Here is a 17,686-nt window from a genome sequence, read left to right as displayed (position 1 = left end):
ATGAATGACGTGTTGCAGCCACGAGACAAACGGACGACACTAAATAGGGAGCAATTTGATTTTCTGTCATGGCGTTTGATGGCCGCGCCATAAAACACAAACAGCAGCTCCAGAACAGCCGAACCTGGGCCAACTACGCCTCACGTGCGACCAGAAGTGCCGCTCTTAAGAGATTCGTGGCTTTGGCAGCCAGACGGATCGCTGTAGGGACCTTTTCCAGTCTTGCATTGACACTTGGCGTTTTTTTTTCCCTTCCGTTTCAGACACGACGACCTGAAGGAGATGCTGGACAGCAATAAAGACTCCCTCAAGCTGGAGGCCATGAAACGCATCGTGGCGGTGAGTCATCATTTCATGAAAAACACACATTGCTCTTTCAATGAACACGAACGAGCATGCAAAGTTTGCAAATTTGGGAAATCTCCATTTTAGATTTATTTTTTTATGTCCAAAATCTCCATTTTAGCAACAAAAAAAAAAAAGAAAATCACAATTTTCGTTTTTTTAATGTAGAAAATCTCCATTTTAGATTTTTTTTCAATGTGGAAAATCTCCATTTTACAATAAAAAAAAATGTAAAAAATCTACATTTTAGAAAAACTTTGGACACATCTGCTCTAATAGACTCACTGAGAGCGTTTTGGAGCATAAACTGCGGCGGCAACGATACAGTCGGCTGTTAAATATTCATCACGCTGCCTCCGTATCCCCGCTGGAGCGACTTTGTGCGTAGCTTGAGAATGTAGCGATATGCTGTAAACGTGCCAAATCCACTGCTCGTGAAATCGTGATTTTTTGTGTTGCCCCACAGATGATCGCCCGAGGGAAAAACGCATCAGACCTTTTCCCTGCGGTGGTGAAAAATGTGGCGTGTAAAAATATCGAGGTATGTATGCATCATCCGCTCTTCCTCCTCCTCCTTGTCACGTTTTTGTGCGTTAGCATCTTAATGGAAATTGCAATTTTCTTCACCGCGCCTTTAATCACTGTCTTGCTACTTTATACATTTATTTCTGCCTGCGTTTGCAATGAAAATAATCATAATCATACAGTGCTACCTCGGCTTACGAACGCCTTGGCTAACGAACCTTTCGGTTTACGAACGTTAAGAATCACAAGAATTTAATCTTGGCATACGAACTATTTTTCTGGATACGCACGCAGCGCCACAATGAGTGATGTGGGGTGGTTACAGAAACACAGAGCTGCAAAGAAAAATAGATAGGCAGACGACAGAGAGAGAGTGACAAAATGGATAAAAAAACACAATGAAATTTGGACTTGGTTCAACTTTATTGATAGTTCAGAGGCAGAGTGTAGACTGCAAGGTTCAAATATCCCATCAATCAGCCTCCACAAATAACCCGCACAAGCCATCTGTACACTTCATGCAAAAAGCTATCAACCCAGCTAAACAGACCACAATTGATGAGGAACTAGCTCAAATTATCGCTGAGAAAGCACGGCAACTTCACTCGGATATCGTCAAGAGGCAACCTGGAAGTTCGTCATCCATTGATGATTTCAAGCTTAGCAACGGATGGTTCGAGTACTTCAAGCGTCGTACAGGGATTCATAGTGTCATTCGTCATGGTGAGGCAGCCAGTTCTGATGATGAAGCTTCCAAAGCTTACAAGGAATCGTTCCTCAAGATGGTGAAAGAAGAAGGCTACGTTCCTCATCGAATGCTTAATGCTGATGAAAACCGCCCTCTCCATTCCATCAACAACCATCACAAAGGTCAATAAAACCACTTTATTATACAGTACAGTTTATTTCTTTAATTGTAATACCGTAGCACATTTATTATACATAAAATAAGGTATATTTTGCATAGTTTTAAGGCTTAGAAAACTAGAAAATTATGTTTTATGGGGACTTGGGAACGGATTATTCTCATTTTAATGCTTTCCTATGGGAAATTAATGTTTGGGATACACACTTTTCACCTAACACACTCTGTCTGGGAAGCAATTAAGTTGGTGAGCCAGGGTATCACTGTACACAGAAAATGCAATTTAAAAATATGAAATCATGAATGAAAATAATGCCATTTTCTTTGGTTATCCCCTTTCTGGCCGCAGGTGAAGAAGCTGGTGTACGTTTACCTTGTGCGCTACGCGGAAGAGCAGCAAGACCTCGCCCTGCTCTCCATTTCCACCTTCCAGCGAGGCTTGAAGGTACACCACATGACATGCCGCAAATTTTTGTCTGTTTATTTGTTTGTGGACTACTTCCTGGGTCTTTGAGGATAGCAGGAAGTGCTGATATTAGTTTTATTTTTTTATTTTTTTTGGGGGGGGGGGGTCTAAGGGGCATCTGGATTGCTTTTAGAATTAAAAAAAATTGAAAATCTCTATTTTAGACATTTAAAAAAAATGCAGAACATCTCAATTATTTTTTTAATAAATGTAGAAAATCCCCATTAAAAAATTACATGCAGAATATCGTCATTCTAGCCTTTTTTTAATCTCCATTTTAGAAAATAAAATAGAAAATTGAAAATCACCATTTTAGAAAATTGGGGGAGGCATTCAGCCAATTGCGCCTATTTTGCTATCTATTAGCGATCTGGCTGGCTAGGTGCCTATCTGGCTGGCTATCTATTAGTTATATAGCTGGCTGGCTAGCTGGCTAGCTATTGGCTATCTATCAGCTAGCTAGATTTCTATCTATTTGAGTTACTTCCGGGTTGAGTGAATGCTGGCGCATGTGGCTGACGCTGCTCACCCACAGAAAAACTTCTCCTGTGACTGTAAAATGACCTTGAGAGTTTTGAAAGGTGCTTAGAAATGAAATGTATTTATTATTATTATTATTATTATTATTAATATTATTATTATTAACACCAAATTGGCATACATAATGATCTTAAGTAAACAAATAAATGGATGCTTAATAAATAGTAAATACATTAAAAAAAAACCAAATGGACAAATAAATAGTGAGACCTCAACTTACGAACTTAATTGGTTCCCAGACAGAGTGTGTAAGGCGAAAAGTGTGTATCTCAAAAAAAAAATTCCCATAGGAAACCATTAAAATGGGAATAATGTGTTCCCGGGTTTCCATAAAATACAACTTTTCAACTAAATAACCTTAAAACTACATACAACATACCTTATTCTATGTATAATAAATGTGCTATTGTATTGTAATGAAAGAAATACACTGCGTTGTATCATAAAGTCACTTTATTTACATTTGTGATGGTCAGTGATGGCTTGATAGAATGGCGTTGGAGGTTGAAGGTCAAACGGAATTGCTGTGTGCTTTGGTAGGATCCCAACCAGCTAATCCGCGCTAGCGCGCTCCGAGTTCTTTCCAGCATCCGAGTCACCATCATCGTTCCCATCATGATGTTGGCCATTAAAGAAGCTGCTTCTGACATGTCTCCGTACGTCCGCAAAACCGCCGCCCATGCCATTCCGAAGCTCTACAGGTGCCTTTCCGAGTGTCGGCTCGATTTTGCTTTCGGGTTCTGGCATGAAGATTCATCCACTCTTGTGAATCCTCAGTTTGGATCCAGAACAGAAGGACCAGCTGATTGAAGTTATCGAGAAGCTCCTCGCTGACAAAACCACTGTCAGTGTTTTTTTTTATTCTTCCTCTAAACTTCTTCTTCTTCTTCTTCAAAATTTGACCTTTGTGACCTTTGAAATGTATGACATGACAGCTGGTGGCAGGCAGCGTGGTCATGGCCTTTGAGGAAGTTTGCCCGGAACGGATCGACCTGATCCATAAAAACTACAGGAAACTGTGCAATCTCCTGATCGACGTGGAGGAGTGGGGCCAAGTGGTCATCATCAACATGCTGACGCGCTACGCCAGGACGCAGTTCCTCAACCCCAACATCAATGTGAGTTCCACATTGGCCTGATGTGTATATACGTATAGTTAGTTATTCATGTATTTATTTATTAGATTTTTTACATTTATTTACTATTTATTATTCATCCATTGATTTGTTTTTTTATGTATTTACTTTTTATTCATTTATTTACTCATGTATGTATTTATTTATCAGCCCATTTATTTATTTATGTATTTATTTATTTATTTATTCGTCCATTTGTTTTTTAAAATGTATTTCTTCTTTTCCTTTGGGCTTTTCCCTTGACGGGGTCGCCACAGCAAATCAGTGTCCTCCATCTTTACCATTTATTATTCATCCATAGATTTGTTTATTTTGTTTATTCGTCCTTTTGTTTTTTTATTTGTTTACTTTTTATTGATGTATTTATTTATTTATTTACTTGTGTATGTATGTATTTATTTATCAGTCTGTTTATTTATTTATTTGTGTCCATTTCTTTTTTGTTAATTTATTTACAATTTATTATTCATCCATCTATTTATTTATGTATGTATGGATGGATGGATAGATTTATTTATTTGTCCATTTGTTTTTTTTAAATGTATTTACTATTTATTATTCATCCATTATTTGTTTATTTAATTATTTGCCCTTTTATTTATATACAATTTATTTATGTATGTATGTATTTATTTATTTACTCGTGTATGTGTATTTATTTATCAGTCCGTTTATTTATTCATGTATGTATTTATTTACTATTTATTTGTGCATTGGTTGTTTATTTATTTATTTATGTACCTATTAATTACTTTATTTATTCTTCCATTTGTTTGTTTATTTACTTTTTACTTGTGTATTCGGTCATTTATTATTCATGTATTTATTTATCAGTCCATTTGTTTATGTATTTATTTACAATATTTATGCACTTGGGTGTTTATTTATTTATTTATTTACCTATTTACGCGTCTGTTTTTATTTATTTATTTATTTATGTATTTATTTATAAAATGTAAACATAAAAAACAAAATCATTATTCTTTGTTTTTTTTTTACCACAAAGGAGTCCCTACTGGAGGAAGGCGGGACCGGCGACAAGACCTTCTACGGCTCGGACGGCGACGACGACGACAACGAAAATGACGAAGACAAGCAGAAGAAAGCCGAAGCCGCCGCCCTGGCCAAGCGGAAACCTTACGTGATGGATCCCGACCACCGGCTCTTGCTGAGGAACACCAAACCCCTCCTCCAGAGTCGCAACGCGGCTGTGAGTAAACCACCAACTGCGTCATTAGCACACATTATTCATAATATCTGGAGTTTCGACTTCTGTCAATCTTAAAAGGATAACCGACACCAATTTTTTTGCAGAACAAAACATGCAGGCTGATATTTTTAGTCAAATGCAAAACGCCAATAAAAATTACGTAAAGTGTCCCAAAATGACCCCCGGATATGGCGAGTTTCAGAAAGTCCCGCCCCCTTGTCCGTGACGTCACCCCAGGACGTCTTGCCTTGCTCAAGAATCAAAACAATGGCTTCATATTCGGAGAAGATGCTTTCTTGTGACTCATCCAGTTATGAATATGATTCAAACTGTTCTGAAGAGGAAAGCATAAATGTTTGCAATCGATTCAAGAAGTCCTTCTGTATCAATTCGAGCTGTCTGGACTCCAATGTAGCGCCCAGAAAATGCACAAGATGGCGCACAAGCTCCGTTGGAAATGGGCTGATTTGTCTGCTGGGAATTTATGTCAACTACTATCAAATGGTAGTCACGACTCCTTTAAGGACAACCGACGCTTCCGTACAAGTTGTGTACGGCTTGTCACCCCCAATTCCAAGCAGAGCATAGTTGAATTTTGCCTGTGCTCCAGGTGGTGATGGCCGTGGCTCAGCTCTACTTCCATCTCGCTCCCAAAGCAGAGGTGGGTGTGATCGCCAAGGCCCTGGTGCGTCTTCTGCGGAGTCACAGGTGAGTTTGCACTTCTTTGACACCGATGCCATTCCTCTCTTTCTTCTCACCTTTCTTCTTCACCCCGTCCGTCTTTGCTTCTATTCCAGCGAAGTCCAGTATGTCGTTCTTCAAAACGTGGCCACCATGACCATTAAGAGAAGGGTGAGTCGTGCGTGGACAATTTGGATATCTGCTGAGAAAAAAAACAAAATAAAAACAACATAATAATTACAATATATAATAATAAAAATATACAAAATACTACTACTACTACTACTACTACTACTACTAATAATAATAATAATAAAAAGTAAAAACAACATACTAATAATAGTTTAGTTTTAGTTTAGTTTAAATCAGCTATTTTATTATTTATCATTTATGGTTTTATTGTTTTGTGTATTGTTCTTTTAATTGTAAAGTGTCCTTGGGTGTTCTGAAAGGCGCATGTAAATTAAAATTATTATTATTATAAAATATAATAATAATAATAATAATAATAAAAGCCTTTCATTGTCCCACAATGGGGAAATTTGCCATCTACAGCAGCAAAATTGAAAAAGGAGTTGGCGTGGTGTGTTTTGAAAAGAAAAAGTAAAGTAAATGCACAAGTGTGAAAATTGCAATTTCTCTCCATGTGTCCTTTCCCGTAGGGGATGTTTGAACCTTACCTGAAGAGTTTCTATATCCGCTCCACAGACCCGACGCAGATTAAAATCCTCAAGGTTATTTTCTCATTTACATATCTATCTAGATTTTTTTTTAAACCATCAAAAGTTGCTCAGCTATGCCAGAATTATGATTTATTTATTTTTTGCAGCTGGAGGTTCTCACCAATCTTGCCAATGAAACCAACATCTCCACCATTCTTCGAGAGTTTCAGGTACAAACATTTTCATCCATTTGAAAAGCTCAACATCACAGACAAAAAACGTTGACGGGTGTTTTTTTTTTTGTCCTCGTCACTACTACTACAGTGACACGTTGGTTTACGAACTTAATTGCTTCCCAGACAGAGTGTGTACAGCGAAAAGTGTGTATCCCAAAAATTAATTTCCCATAGGAAACCATTAAAATGAGAATAATCCGTTCCCAGTTCCCCATAAAACATAATTTTCTGCTTTCTAATTTTCTAAGCCTTAAAACTACACAAAATATACCTTATTTTATGTTAGCTAGCTATTATAAGGTATATTTTGTGTATTATTTTATGCTAGCTAGCTATTATAAGATATATTTTGTGTAGGTATTATTAGCTAGCTAGCTAGTTTTCTATCTGAGTTATTCCGGGTTGAGTGAACGCTGGCGCGTGTGGCTGTCGCTGCTCACCCACAGAAAAAAACATACCCTCGTGACTGTAAGGTGATCTTGAGAGTTTTGAAAGGAGCCTCTAAATGAAATGTATTATTATTATTACTAGACATACATCAAAAGCGTAGATAAAGACTTTGTAGCCGCCACCATCCAAGCCATCGGCCGCTGTGCCACCAACATCGGAGAAGTGAGGGACACGTGTCTCAACGGCCTGGTGCAGCTGCTCTCCAACCGAGACGGTGAGTACAGTACCTTGAACCCCAACCACAACGCCAATTTCCCATTAGCGCCTTACGGACGCGTATCTCACACCACCCCCCCACCCCCCATCAGAGCTGGTGGTGGCCGAATCGGTGGTGGTGATCAAGAAGCTTCTCCAGATGCAGCCCGAGAAGCACAGCGACATCATCAAGCACATGGCCAAACTGACGGACAACATCCAAGTCCCGATGGCGCGGGCTAGCATCCTGTGGCTAATCGGCGAATACTGCGAACACGTGCCCAAGATTGCGCCCGATGTCCTGAGAAAGATGGCCAAGTCCTTCACCAACGAGGAGGACATTGTCAAACTGCAGATACTCAACCTGGCCGCCAAGCTCTACCTCACCAACTCTAAGCAGGTAAAATGCAGGCAAGAGGGAGGAGCAAAGTGTATTTGACAAATTGTATTCAATAAAGTTGATTTTTTTTCACCGAATTTTCCTCCCAACACACAGCGATGATGAATGCATTTATGTTACGGACGACCACGATTAATCGCCGCTGCATTTAAACAAAAAAAAAAGAACATATAAAGCCAGAATTGATCGCCAATATCTAATTCTGTCGCCAACAGGTCCCGCCCAATCGCCAATCATCCATAACCAGAATCCCCCCCCCCCCCCCCCCCCCCCCCCCCCCCCCAAAAAAAAAAAAATTGCATGCAATACATTCATTCAACATAGCCGCATGCCGGTGTCACTCATCCGTAAAAGCAATCCTGAGTGACGAGCATCAAGAAGAGAGGGAGCCCCGCTTGAAGGAAAAGTCCAAAGTAGCAAACAAAACCATGGGTAAAATATAACAAGACCAAAAAACCTCACAGGGTGAAACAAACGATGACCAACACTGAAAGGTCATCAGAACAAAAAAGTCCAAAGTAGCAAACAAAACCATGGGTAAAACATGACAAGATGAAACAAACCTGGCCGTTTTGTGGGAACGGAACCCGGATGTTACCTGTACAATTCAGACATTTTGCATCATTGCGTCCACAGACCAAACTGTTGACGCAGTACGTCCTCAACCTGGCCAAGTACGACCAAAACTACGACATCCGCGATCGGGCGCGCTTCATCCGCCAACTCATCGTGCCCACCGAGAAAAGCGGAACCCTCAGCAAATACGCCAAGAAACTCTTCCTGGCCCTCAAACCTGCGCCGGTTTTGGAATCTCCGTTTAAAGGTACAAGGTCAAAAACATCCAAGGTTGAAAAACAAAAAACGCTTTGGATTTGAACCTCGTGCGTTTTGTTTTTTGTTGTAGATCGAGACCACTTCCAACTGGGCTCGCTCTCCCACCTACTGAACGCCAAAGCTGGCGGCTACCAGGAGTTGCCCGACTGGCCGGAATCGGCCCCAGATCCCACCGTGCGCAACGTGGAGGTGAAGGAGTCTGTGCGTGCAGTGGCATTCCCTAACACACACACACACACACATGCATAGCATTCTCAGGATGGGCGCGAGTGCGACTCCTGCTCCGGAGCTGACCACATAATGGCCATCCGTTCACTCCCTCCTCATCTCATACGTTAAAGGACAACCGACACCATTTTTAGTTTCCTAACTGACATCAGAAAAATGTTTGATAGCATCTAAAATAGCCAAAACACGCAGGCTGATATTTTTAGTCAAATGCAAAACACCAATAAAATTGACTTCAAGTGTCCCAAAAGTGCCACAAAATGACCCCGGAAATGGGGAGTTTCAGAAGGTCCCGCCCCCTTGTTCGTGACATCACACCAGGACACTCCTTCACAAACTGCCTTGCTCCAGAATCAAAATAATGACGGTGCAAATTGATACGGAAGGACTTCTTGAATGGATTGCAAACATTTATGCTTTCCTCTTCAGAACGATTTGAATCCTATTCATAACTGGATGAGTAACAGGAAAGCATCTTCTCCGAATATGAACTCCGTGAGGCCATTGTTTTGATTCTCGAGCAAGGCGAGACGTCCTGGCGTGACATCACGAACAAGGGGGCGGGACCTTCTGAAACTGGCCACTTCGGGTTTCAAATTGAAGTAGTTTTTGAACACTCAAAGTCATTTTTATTGGTGTTTTTGCCTTTCACTCAAAATATCAGTCTGCGTGTTTTGGCTATTTTAGATGCTATAAAACGTTTTTCTGAGGTCGGTTAGGAAACAAAAAAAATGGTGTCGGTTGTCCTTGAAGGTGTCCCCACAAAAGTACATTTTATGCAATATATTTAACTGTCGTCACCGTTTCCCCCTTCCAGATCCAGAAACCTTCCTGTGCTTTACGTCCTGATGTTGTTTTTTTTTTATTTTTTTTTTAATTATTATTTTAATTTTGTTCTCTGAACTTTTCCCCCGCCCCCATCTCACTTCCATCCCCCATCTTTCTTTTCTCCCCCCTAACCCCCCCCCAGTCTTGCCAGGTATTTTCGCTGCTTGAGCGAGTCACAACGTTGACCAGCGTGAGTCAGTTAGCGCCCTCTCGAAGCGTCGTAGCGGCTTCTCGATGCCCCTCCACCATCCTTCCCTCGCCACCCCCCCCAACGCGCCTTCGCCTGATGTGGTCGCTGTTCTGTGCTTCTAGCTCACCCCACCCCACACACTTCTTCCACCCCCCTCCCCCCCTTTCCTCAGTGTCTACCATTAGAGAAGTGATTGTTTTGGAGAGGCGCTCTTTGGAGTGTGTTTAGCTTGTTGTTAGCGGTTAGCTAGATTGACTCCAACATCAACAATGCCAATGCCGGCGTTGGTATTCTTGATATCGACTGTAAAGTGACCTTGAGAGTTTTGAAAGGCGCTTAGAAATGAAATGGATTATTATTATTATTTAATTTTAAAAAAAGTCAAGAAAAGAAAGCCATGAATAATAATAATAATAATAATAATAATAATAATAATAATAATAATAATAATAATAATAATAATAATAATAATAATCCATTTCATTTCTAAGCGCCTTTCAAAACTCTCAAAATCACTTTACAGTCACAGGATTGGTTTTTCTGCGGGTGAGAAGCAGCAGCCACATGTGCCAGCATTCACTCAACCCGGAAGTAACTCAAATAGATAGAAAACTAGCTAATATATAGCTAATAGCTAGCTAGCTAGACAGTTAGCTAACTAGCTAAATAGCCACAAAGCTAATAAATAGCCAGCTACATAGCTAGCTAGCTAGATAGATAGCCAGCTAGACAGTTAGCTAACTAGCTAGATAGCCCTATAGCTAATAAATGGCAAGCTACATAGCTACATGTGCTAATAGATAGCAAATGGATAGCAAATAGATAGCCAGTTAGGTAGCTAGCTAGCTAATAGATAGCAAATAGATAGCCAGCTAGGTAGCTAGCTAATAAGCCATCGCCCGGTGCTGCTTGCATCCATCTTGATCAACACCCCGAGTTGACCTTTGTCGCCCGACGTGACAGGCGGGGCATCGCGCCCCGCTTCACGCCCCAAGGCCGAGGCTTCCATGGCCGTGCCGCTGTCAGCCCGCGTCGCTCGCTGCTTGCGTTTTGGTGGTGGGGGGGCGGAGCTTCTGTCCCACCAGCCTGACGACCCCCCCCCGCCCCCCCTCTCCATTTTTGGACTCTGCAGGTGCCCGAATGGACCAAATGCAGCAGCCGAGAGAAGCGGAAGGAGAAAAAAGTCGAAAAACCCTTCTACTCCGATTCTGAGGGCGAGTCCGGGCCAACCGAGTCGGCTGATAGCGGTAAGTTCAATCACCTCAAATCGATATAATAATAAGAAGAAGAATTTTCATTTCTAAGCACCTTTCAAAACTCTCATGGTCACTCAAATAGATAGCAAGCTACTAGCTTGCTATCTATTTGAGTTACTTCTAGGTTGAGTGAGCGCTGAGTTTTGAAAGGCGCATAGAAATGAAATGTATTATTATTATTATTATTATTATTTATTAGCTAGCTAGCTAGCTCTCTATCTATTTGAGTTACCTTGGGGTTGAGTGAATGCTGGCGCATGTGGCTGCCGCTGCTCACCCACAGAAAAAACTTATCCTGTGATTGTAAAGTCACCTTGAGAGTTTTGAGAGGCGCTTAGAAAAGAAATGTATTATTATTATTATTATTATTATTATTATATTATTATCTACTTGCTATCTATATGCTATCTATTAGCTATCTATATAGCTATTTATCAATTAGTTATCTGTTAGCTAGCTAATCTTTCTATCTAGCTGGTTATCTAGATAGCTACCTTTCTACATATCTATTTGATATCTATTTGCTCACTAGCTATCTAGCTGGCTACCTAACTAGCTATCTATTTGCTATCTATATGCTAGCTATTAGCTATCGAGCTGGCTAGCTATTAGCTAGCTAGCTATCAATTAGCTAGCTAACTAATAGCTATCTGGCTTTCTAACTGGCTATCTATTATCTATCTAACTGGCTATTAGCCAGAAATGAAATGTATGATTATTATTATTAATAGCTGGCGAAGAGATCGCTATTAGCTAGCGAATAGATAGCAAGGTCACTGAAATCACCTGTGGTTTGCCGTGAGGTGATACACCGGACTGACTCTGACCGCCTCCCCCATAGAGTCGTACTCTTCCAGTGGCTCCGACAGCGCTAGCGCTAGCGCCGAAAGCGGCTCCGGATCGCAGAGCGAAGAAAGCGAAGACGCTTCCGACTCGGAGGAAGATGAGGATAAAAAAAAGAAGAAGAAAAAAGAAATTAAAAAGCCAGCGCAAAGAAGCGAAAGGTGAGATGACGCTTTTTGTTTTAATGTCTCGATTCCCGTCATCTAATTTTGTTTGTAAACCAGCGAGCAGAGCAGCGAAGCCGACGACAGGAAGTGCTTGAGGAAAAGTAAACAACACAAGAGCCAATCCGAATCGGAGACGGACGAAGACGACGAGAGCAGTTCCGAAAGCAGCCAATCAGAATCCGAAGACTCCGAGTCAGACGTGGATGTCAAAAACAAGAAGGTACCCACACATTTTGGAGCCTTGGGACTCCAAAATGTAATGACAGTAACCCGGAAGTAACTCAAATACAGTAAAGTCTCGTTATATCGATACCGGATATATCGATAGTCCCGGTTATATCGATACTATTTCTATGCACGCACTGAGAAAATTACATGCAAACAGGGTCGGATATATCGATAGTCCCGGTTATATCGATATTTTTTCGGACTCCCTTGAATATCGATATAACGAGACTTTACTGTAGTTAGGTAGCTCATAGATAACTAGCTACATAGCTAATAGATAACTCATAGATAGTTAGCTAGATAGTTGAATAACTCAAATTGTTAGAAAGATTGATAGCTAGCTAATAGATAACTAATAGATAGCTATCTGGCTAATAGATAACTCATAGATAGTTAGCTAGATAGTTGTATAACTCAAATAGATAGAAAGCCAGCTAGCTAGCTAACAAATGGCTAATAACTAGCTAGCTAGATAGCCAGCCAACCACATCGAGTACAGTGATGCCTAACCTTACAAACTTAATTGGTTCCCAGAAAGTATTTAAGGCGAAAAGTTTGTCTGCCAAACATTTATTTCCCATAAGAAACCATTAAAATGAGAGTAATCGGTTCCCAGGTCCCCATAAAACATAATTTTCTACTAAATAAGCCTTACAACTACACAAAAGAAATCTTTTTTTATGTATAATAAATGTGCTATTGTATTGTAATGCAAGAAATAATAATAATAATAATAATAATAATAATAATAATAATAATAATAATAATAATAATAATAGTAATCCATTTCATTTCTAAGCACCTATCAAAACTCTCAAGGTCACTTTACAGTCATAGGATCAGTTTTTCACCGGGTGAGCAGCGGCAGCCACATGCGCCAGGGTTTACTCAACCCGGAAGTAACCCAAATAGATAGAAAGTTAGCTAGCTAGGTTATAGATAACTAATAGATAGCTAACTAGCTAGTTAGATAGCGAATATATAGCAAATAGATTACTCTACTAACCTACAAATCTTTGCTTTCTTGTAGGCGATGCCATCAAAAGCTCCACCCAAGCACGCCGTAAAAGCGACTAAGAAAGAAAAGGCGGAAATGTCGCTGCTGGACCTTGACGACTGTGAGTTGTTTTTTTTTTCAATTTTTTTTTTATCTGTCTGTCACATGGTTGTTGATTGTGACCGATATTTAATTGTTTCTCTTTCTCCTCAGTTGACCCCGCCCCTTCGCCTCAAGTCACGCCCGTTAACTCTTTCCTGTCCAGCAGTCTCGTGACCGACCTGGAGGGCTTGTCGTTGTCCGACTCGGTTCTCTCACCCACGGTAAAGCCACACCTTCTTTCTTTCATCTTGGCTAGTGTGCCATTGGGGATGTTTAGCCGAGATTAAATCATGGTGAAAGCTGAACCAGTGGTTGTCAATCACTGCTTTGGGATCAATAGTTCCGATTAGAGCTCTTTTGGCCACATTTCTGAGTAGCAGTCCTTCAAAGTCAGGGAAATTTCAAACAAAATGGCCAACATCCAACTGCCGATAGCCAACAGATACCTAGCTAGATAGCCAGCCAGCTAGATAGTGGATAGCTAGCTAGCTAGCTAGCGAGCCAATAGATAGCAAACAGCTGGCAAATGATGATAATAATGCTAATAATAATAATAATAATAATAATAATACATTTCATTTATAAGTGCCTTTCAAAAACTCTCAAGGACACTATACAGTCACAGGATATTTTTTCTACTGATTGGATTGGATTAAATTTACCTTTATTAGTTTTGTAGTGGAGAAATTTACATTTCACAGCAGCAAAATGATGGAAAGAAGAAGAAAGGAAAAAGTAGATAGTAAAAACAAATACAGGAGCTGCTGTAAAGGCAGCCACTCTTGCGGCGCCTTCATAAAGTCAAAACAACAAAAAATAAGTAAATAACAAACACAAAAAACACAGACAGTCATTCAATCTTAAGCACTTTCTGCACCCTCTCTGTTGTATGAAGCAGTTCTAGATGACATTAAAGCATCCTTTTCACCAATGGATCAGGGACGTTATGGTGAAATGTGCACGTCTGCTTCAAGCTAAATGTTGTAAGCCAAGACGAAGCTATAGCATCCTTTGATGAAAAGAGATGGTCTCACATCTCCTTTCCCACGTCAATCCGCTTCAATTCCAAGGTGCGACCGTTCCCCATACACAGTTACGTAAGCCGCTCGTTTATTCTTTTGCCGACAGGCCGTCTCGCCGTCGGGGTCGCAGAAGTGCTTTGAGCTTCTGCACCGCATTTCTGGCGAGGGCCTGTCGGTGGAGTACTGCTTCAGCCGCCAAGCCTTCGGCCCCGACGCCAACATGGTGGCGGTGCAGATGCATTTCGCCAACAGCGCCGCCACGGACGCCAACAACCTGCACATGGAGGACGTCAAGCTGCAGTCCGGCATGAGGGTCACTGAGTTCCCGGAGATCGGTCAGTTAAGACACAATATTATTAGCATCATAATTATAATAATCACAAGAATAGTTGTAATAGTATTACTAGTAGCAATAGTAGTAATGGTAGTAGTGGTAGTCGCAATGGTAGTAGTAGTAGTCATGGTAGTAGCAGTAGTAATAGTAGAAGTAGTAGTAGTAGTAGTGATAATAGTAATAGTAGTAGTAATAGTAATAATAGTTACTTCCGGGTTGAGTGAACGCTGGCGTATGTGGCTGCCGCTGCTCACCCGCAGATAAATAGCCAGTATATCAAGTGTCCTTGAGAGTTTTGAAAAGGTGCCTATAAATGAAAGTCATTATTATTATCATTATTATTATTATTATTATTATTAATAGTAATAATATTAGTATTATTAGTAATAGTAATAATAGTTGTAGTAGTACTAGTACTACTACTACTAATGATAATAATAATAGTAACAATAGCAATAATAATAGTAATAGGATTGGATTGGATATGCCTTTATTCGTCTCACAGTGGATAATAATAGTAATAATTAAAATTAAAAATATTAAAAAATAATTATCATAATAATCACAATAATAATTATAAAAAATGAGCCTTTTGAAGAATTGTAAAATGAACGCTAGTGACTCATTTTCCCACTTCCTGTCCGCAGAGTTGCTTCCTGCAGGTGAGACGACCATCGCCGTGATGGGCATCGACTTCTGCGACTCCACGCAAGCGGCAAACTTTCAGCTGTGGTAAGACCAATTGGGCCTGATTTACTTTCATGGGGTCCACTAGCTAAACAATGGTCAATCTGGGAGGGGGTGCATGGGGAAAAAAACGTGAACTTTAACCTCACATTCAACGAATAATATAATTACCCAAGTCTAAAGTAACATTCTGTGCAGCGCTATTCTTTTTTTTGAAAAAATGTTGGTTTTTCACTGGTACTGAAACACATTAACAGCATTTCCATTCATTGCAATGGGTAAAGTTGATTTGAGTCAAGCACTGTGTCTTTTTTTTTTCAGTACTCACAGCAGGAAGTTTTTCGTGTCCATCCAGCCGCCGGTCGGAGAGTTGATGAAACCGGTTTTCATGACCGAGAATGAGTTCAAAAAGGAACAAGGTAAACATACTTGGCAATAAAGATGATTCTGATTCTGATTCTGATTCTGAAACTGTCGGCATAAAATGAAGCAGAAAAGGATTTGACACCATTTTAAAATTGTTTTCTTTTGTAGCCAATCAGATTACAGTGATACCTCGGCTTACGAACTTAATTGGTTCCCAGACAGAGTGTGTAAGGCGAAAAGTGTGTTTCCCCAAAATTAATTTCCCATAGGAAACCATTAAAATAAGAATAATCTGTTCCCAGGTCCCCATAAAACATCATTTTCTAATTTTCTAAGCCTTAAAACTACACAAAAGAAATCTTATTTTATGTATAATAAATGTGCTACGGTATTATAATGAAAGAAATAAACTGTACTGTGTAATAAAGTGGTTTTATTGTCATTTGTGGTGGTCTTTGATGGCATGGAGTGGCCGGTTTCATCAGAATTAAACACTTGATGAGGAACATAGCCTTCTTCTTTCACCATCTCGAGGAATGATCCCTTGTAGGTGCTTTCTCTGCCATCATTTTACCTTGTTCCTCATCAATTGTATTCTGTTTAGCTTGGTTGATAGCTTTTTACATCAAGATGGTTACATTGCGCCAATATGGCCGTCTAACGCCGACGCGGCGCTCTTGTGCCCAAACAGGTCAGCTGATGGGCATGAATGAAATCACAGAGAAGCTGACGCTGGACGCCAAGTGGCGGAACGAGCACGCCATCGTCCAAAGGGTGACGGCCGCCGCCAATCTCGGCAGGGTGCCGTGCGGCTCCGACAACGAGTGCAGGTAAGGGAGAACGACAAGAAAAGAAAAATGCGATACTTGAAGAATGCTATCTATTAGCTTGCTACCTAGCTGGTTATCTATTTGCTATCCATTTGCTATATATTAGCGCATGTTGCTATATAGCTGGCTATTTATTAGCTATATGGCTATCTCGCTAGTTAGCTCACTGTCTAGTTGGCTATCTATTTGCTATCCATTTGCTATCTATTTGCACATATTTGCTATCTATCTAGAACTATATGTGCCTCTTTGCAATTTTTCTGATGATGATACTAGTGCAGCGTGTACTACATACTTGGCAATAAAGATGATTCTGATTTATATCTTGGTAGCTAGCTATTAGTTATATAGCTAGCTAGCTAGCTAACTATTTGAGTCAGGAAACAGATTAGCTAGCTAGCTAATCTGTTTTTTTAAATATGGGTTTTGTTATGTATATATTAGCTATCTAGCGTTCTATTAGCTAGCTAGCTAGCTAGCTTTCTATCTTTTTGAGTTATTCCGGGTTGAGCGAATGCTGGCGCGTGTGGCTGCCGCTGCTCACCCACAGAAAAACTGATCCTGTGACTGTAAAGTGACCTTGAGAGTTTTGAAAGGCGCTTAGAAATGACATGTATTATTATTATTATTATTATTATTATTATATTTTGAAATTTCTTTCATAACTAGAGGCAATATCTTCTCGTTGACGCATTTTGTCATTTAAAAATGTGGTTTCTGAATAGACGTTTCGCATTCTATCTCGTTTCCCGCTCGCAGGTTCGCCGGACGGACGGTGAGCGGCGGCAGCCTGGTGCTGGTCACCGTGGCAACCGAGGAAGATGGCGGCGGCGATGGCGGCGGCGCCCGGTTGACTCTCAACTGCGAGAAAATGGTGATCGGCACCATGCTGGTCAAGGACGTGTTGCTAGCTCTCACGCAGTGAATTGCTTTTTGGGTGAGATTTCAACTTCAGTCTCATCGATGTGACAATCGTGTTTTAATAATAATAATAATAATAAAAAATAGTAATAATAGTAGTAATTCTAATAATAATAATAATAATGTTAATAATAATAATAAT

At 40.3% G+C, this 17,686-nt stretch overlaps 1 protein-coding gene across 7 annotated transcripts in view; it reads left to right on the top strand.

The window, feature by feature from the left end:
- ap3b2 (adaptor related protein complex 3 subunit beta 2) overlaps positions 1-17,686 on the top strand; it is a 25,278-nt gene extending 7,592 nt beyond the window's left edge. For 2 of the 7 annotated variants that reach the window (XM_088995793.1, XM_088995788.1), the window contains 26 exons: positions 264-339; positions 812-886; positions 2,085-2,180; positions 3,282-3,442; positions 3,519-3,585; positions 3,677-3,859; positions 4,884-5,087; positions 5,698-5,795; positions 5,885-5,939; positions 6,431-6,502; positions 6,598-6,660; positions 7,198-7,330; positions 7,425-7,711; positions 8,348-8,534; positions 8,616-8,746; positions 9,744-9,791; positions 10,924-11,038; positions 11,889-12,051; positions 12,115-12,277; positions 13,316-13,403; positions 13,496-13,605; positions 14,513-14,741; positions 15,388-15,472; positions 15,749-15,846; positions 16,485-16,623; positions 17,383-17,686. In XM_088995793.1, coding sequence (XP_088851919.1) covers positions 264-339; positions 812-886; positions 2,085-2,180; positions 3,282-3,442; positions 3,519-3,585; positions 3,677-3,859; positions 4,884-5,087; positions 5,698-5,795; positions 5,885-5,939; positions 6,431-6,502; positions 6,598-6,660; positions 7,198-7,330; positions 7,425-7,711; positions 8,348-8,534; positions 8,616-8,746; positions 9,744-9,791; positions 10,924-11,038; positions 11,889-12,051; positions 12,115-12,277; positions 13,316-13,403; positions 13,496-13,605; positions 14,513-14,741; positions 15,388-15,472; positions 15,749-15,846; positions 16,485-16,623; positions 17,383-17,548 — 3,292 coding nt within the window. In that variant the 3' untranslated portion in view covers positions 17,549-17,686. The remainder of the gene's footprint in view (positions 1-263; positions 340-811; positions 887-2,084; positions 2,181-3,281; positions 3,443-3,518; positions 3,586-3,676; positions 3,860-4,883; positions 5,088-5,697; positions 5,796-5,884; positions 5,940-6,430; positions 6,503-6,597; positions 6,661-7,197; positions 7,331-7,424; positions 7,712-8,347; positions 8,535-8,615; positions 8,747-9,743; positions 9,792-10,923; positions 11,039-11,888; positions 12,052-12,114; positions 12,278-13,315; positions 13,404-13,495; positions 13,606-14,512; positions 14,742-15,387; positions 15,473-15,748; positions 15,847-16,484; positions 16,624-17,382) is intronic. The other 5 variants (XM_088995794.1, XM_088995791.1, XM_088995795.1 and 2 more) reach the window with 3 other exon arrangements.

The sequence above is a fragment of the Hippocampus bargibanti genome, linkage group LG05, assembly GCF_051943395.1.
Source record: "Hippocampus bargibanti isolate YZ-2025 linkage group LG05, ASM5194339v1, whole genome shotgun sequence".
Classification (NCBI taxonomy): domain Eukaryota; kingdom Metazoa; phylum Chordata; class Actinopteri; order Syngnathiformes; family Syngnathidae; genus Hippocampus; species Hippocampus bargibanti.
This window is presented reverse-complemented; position numbering and strand designations above follow the sequence as displayed.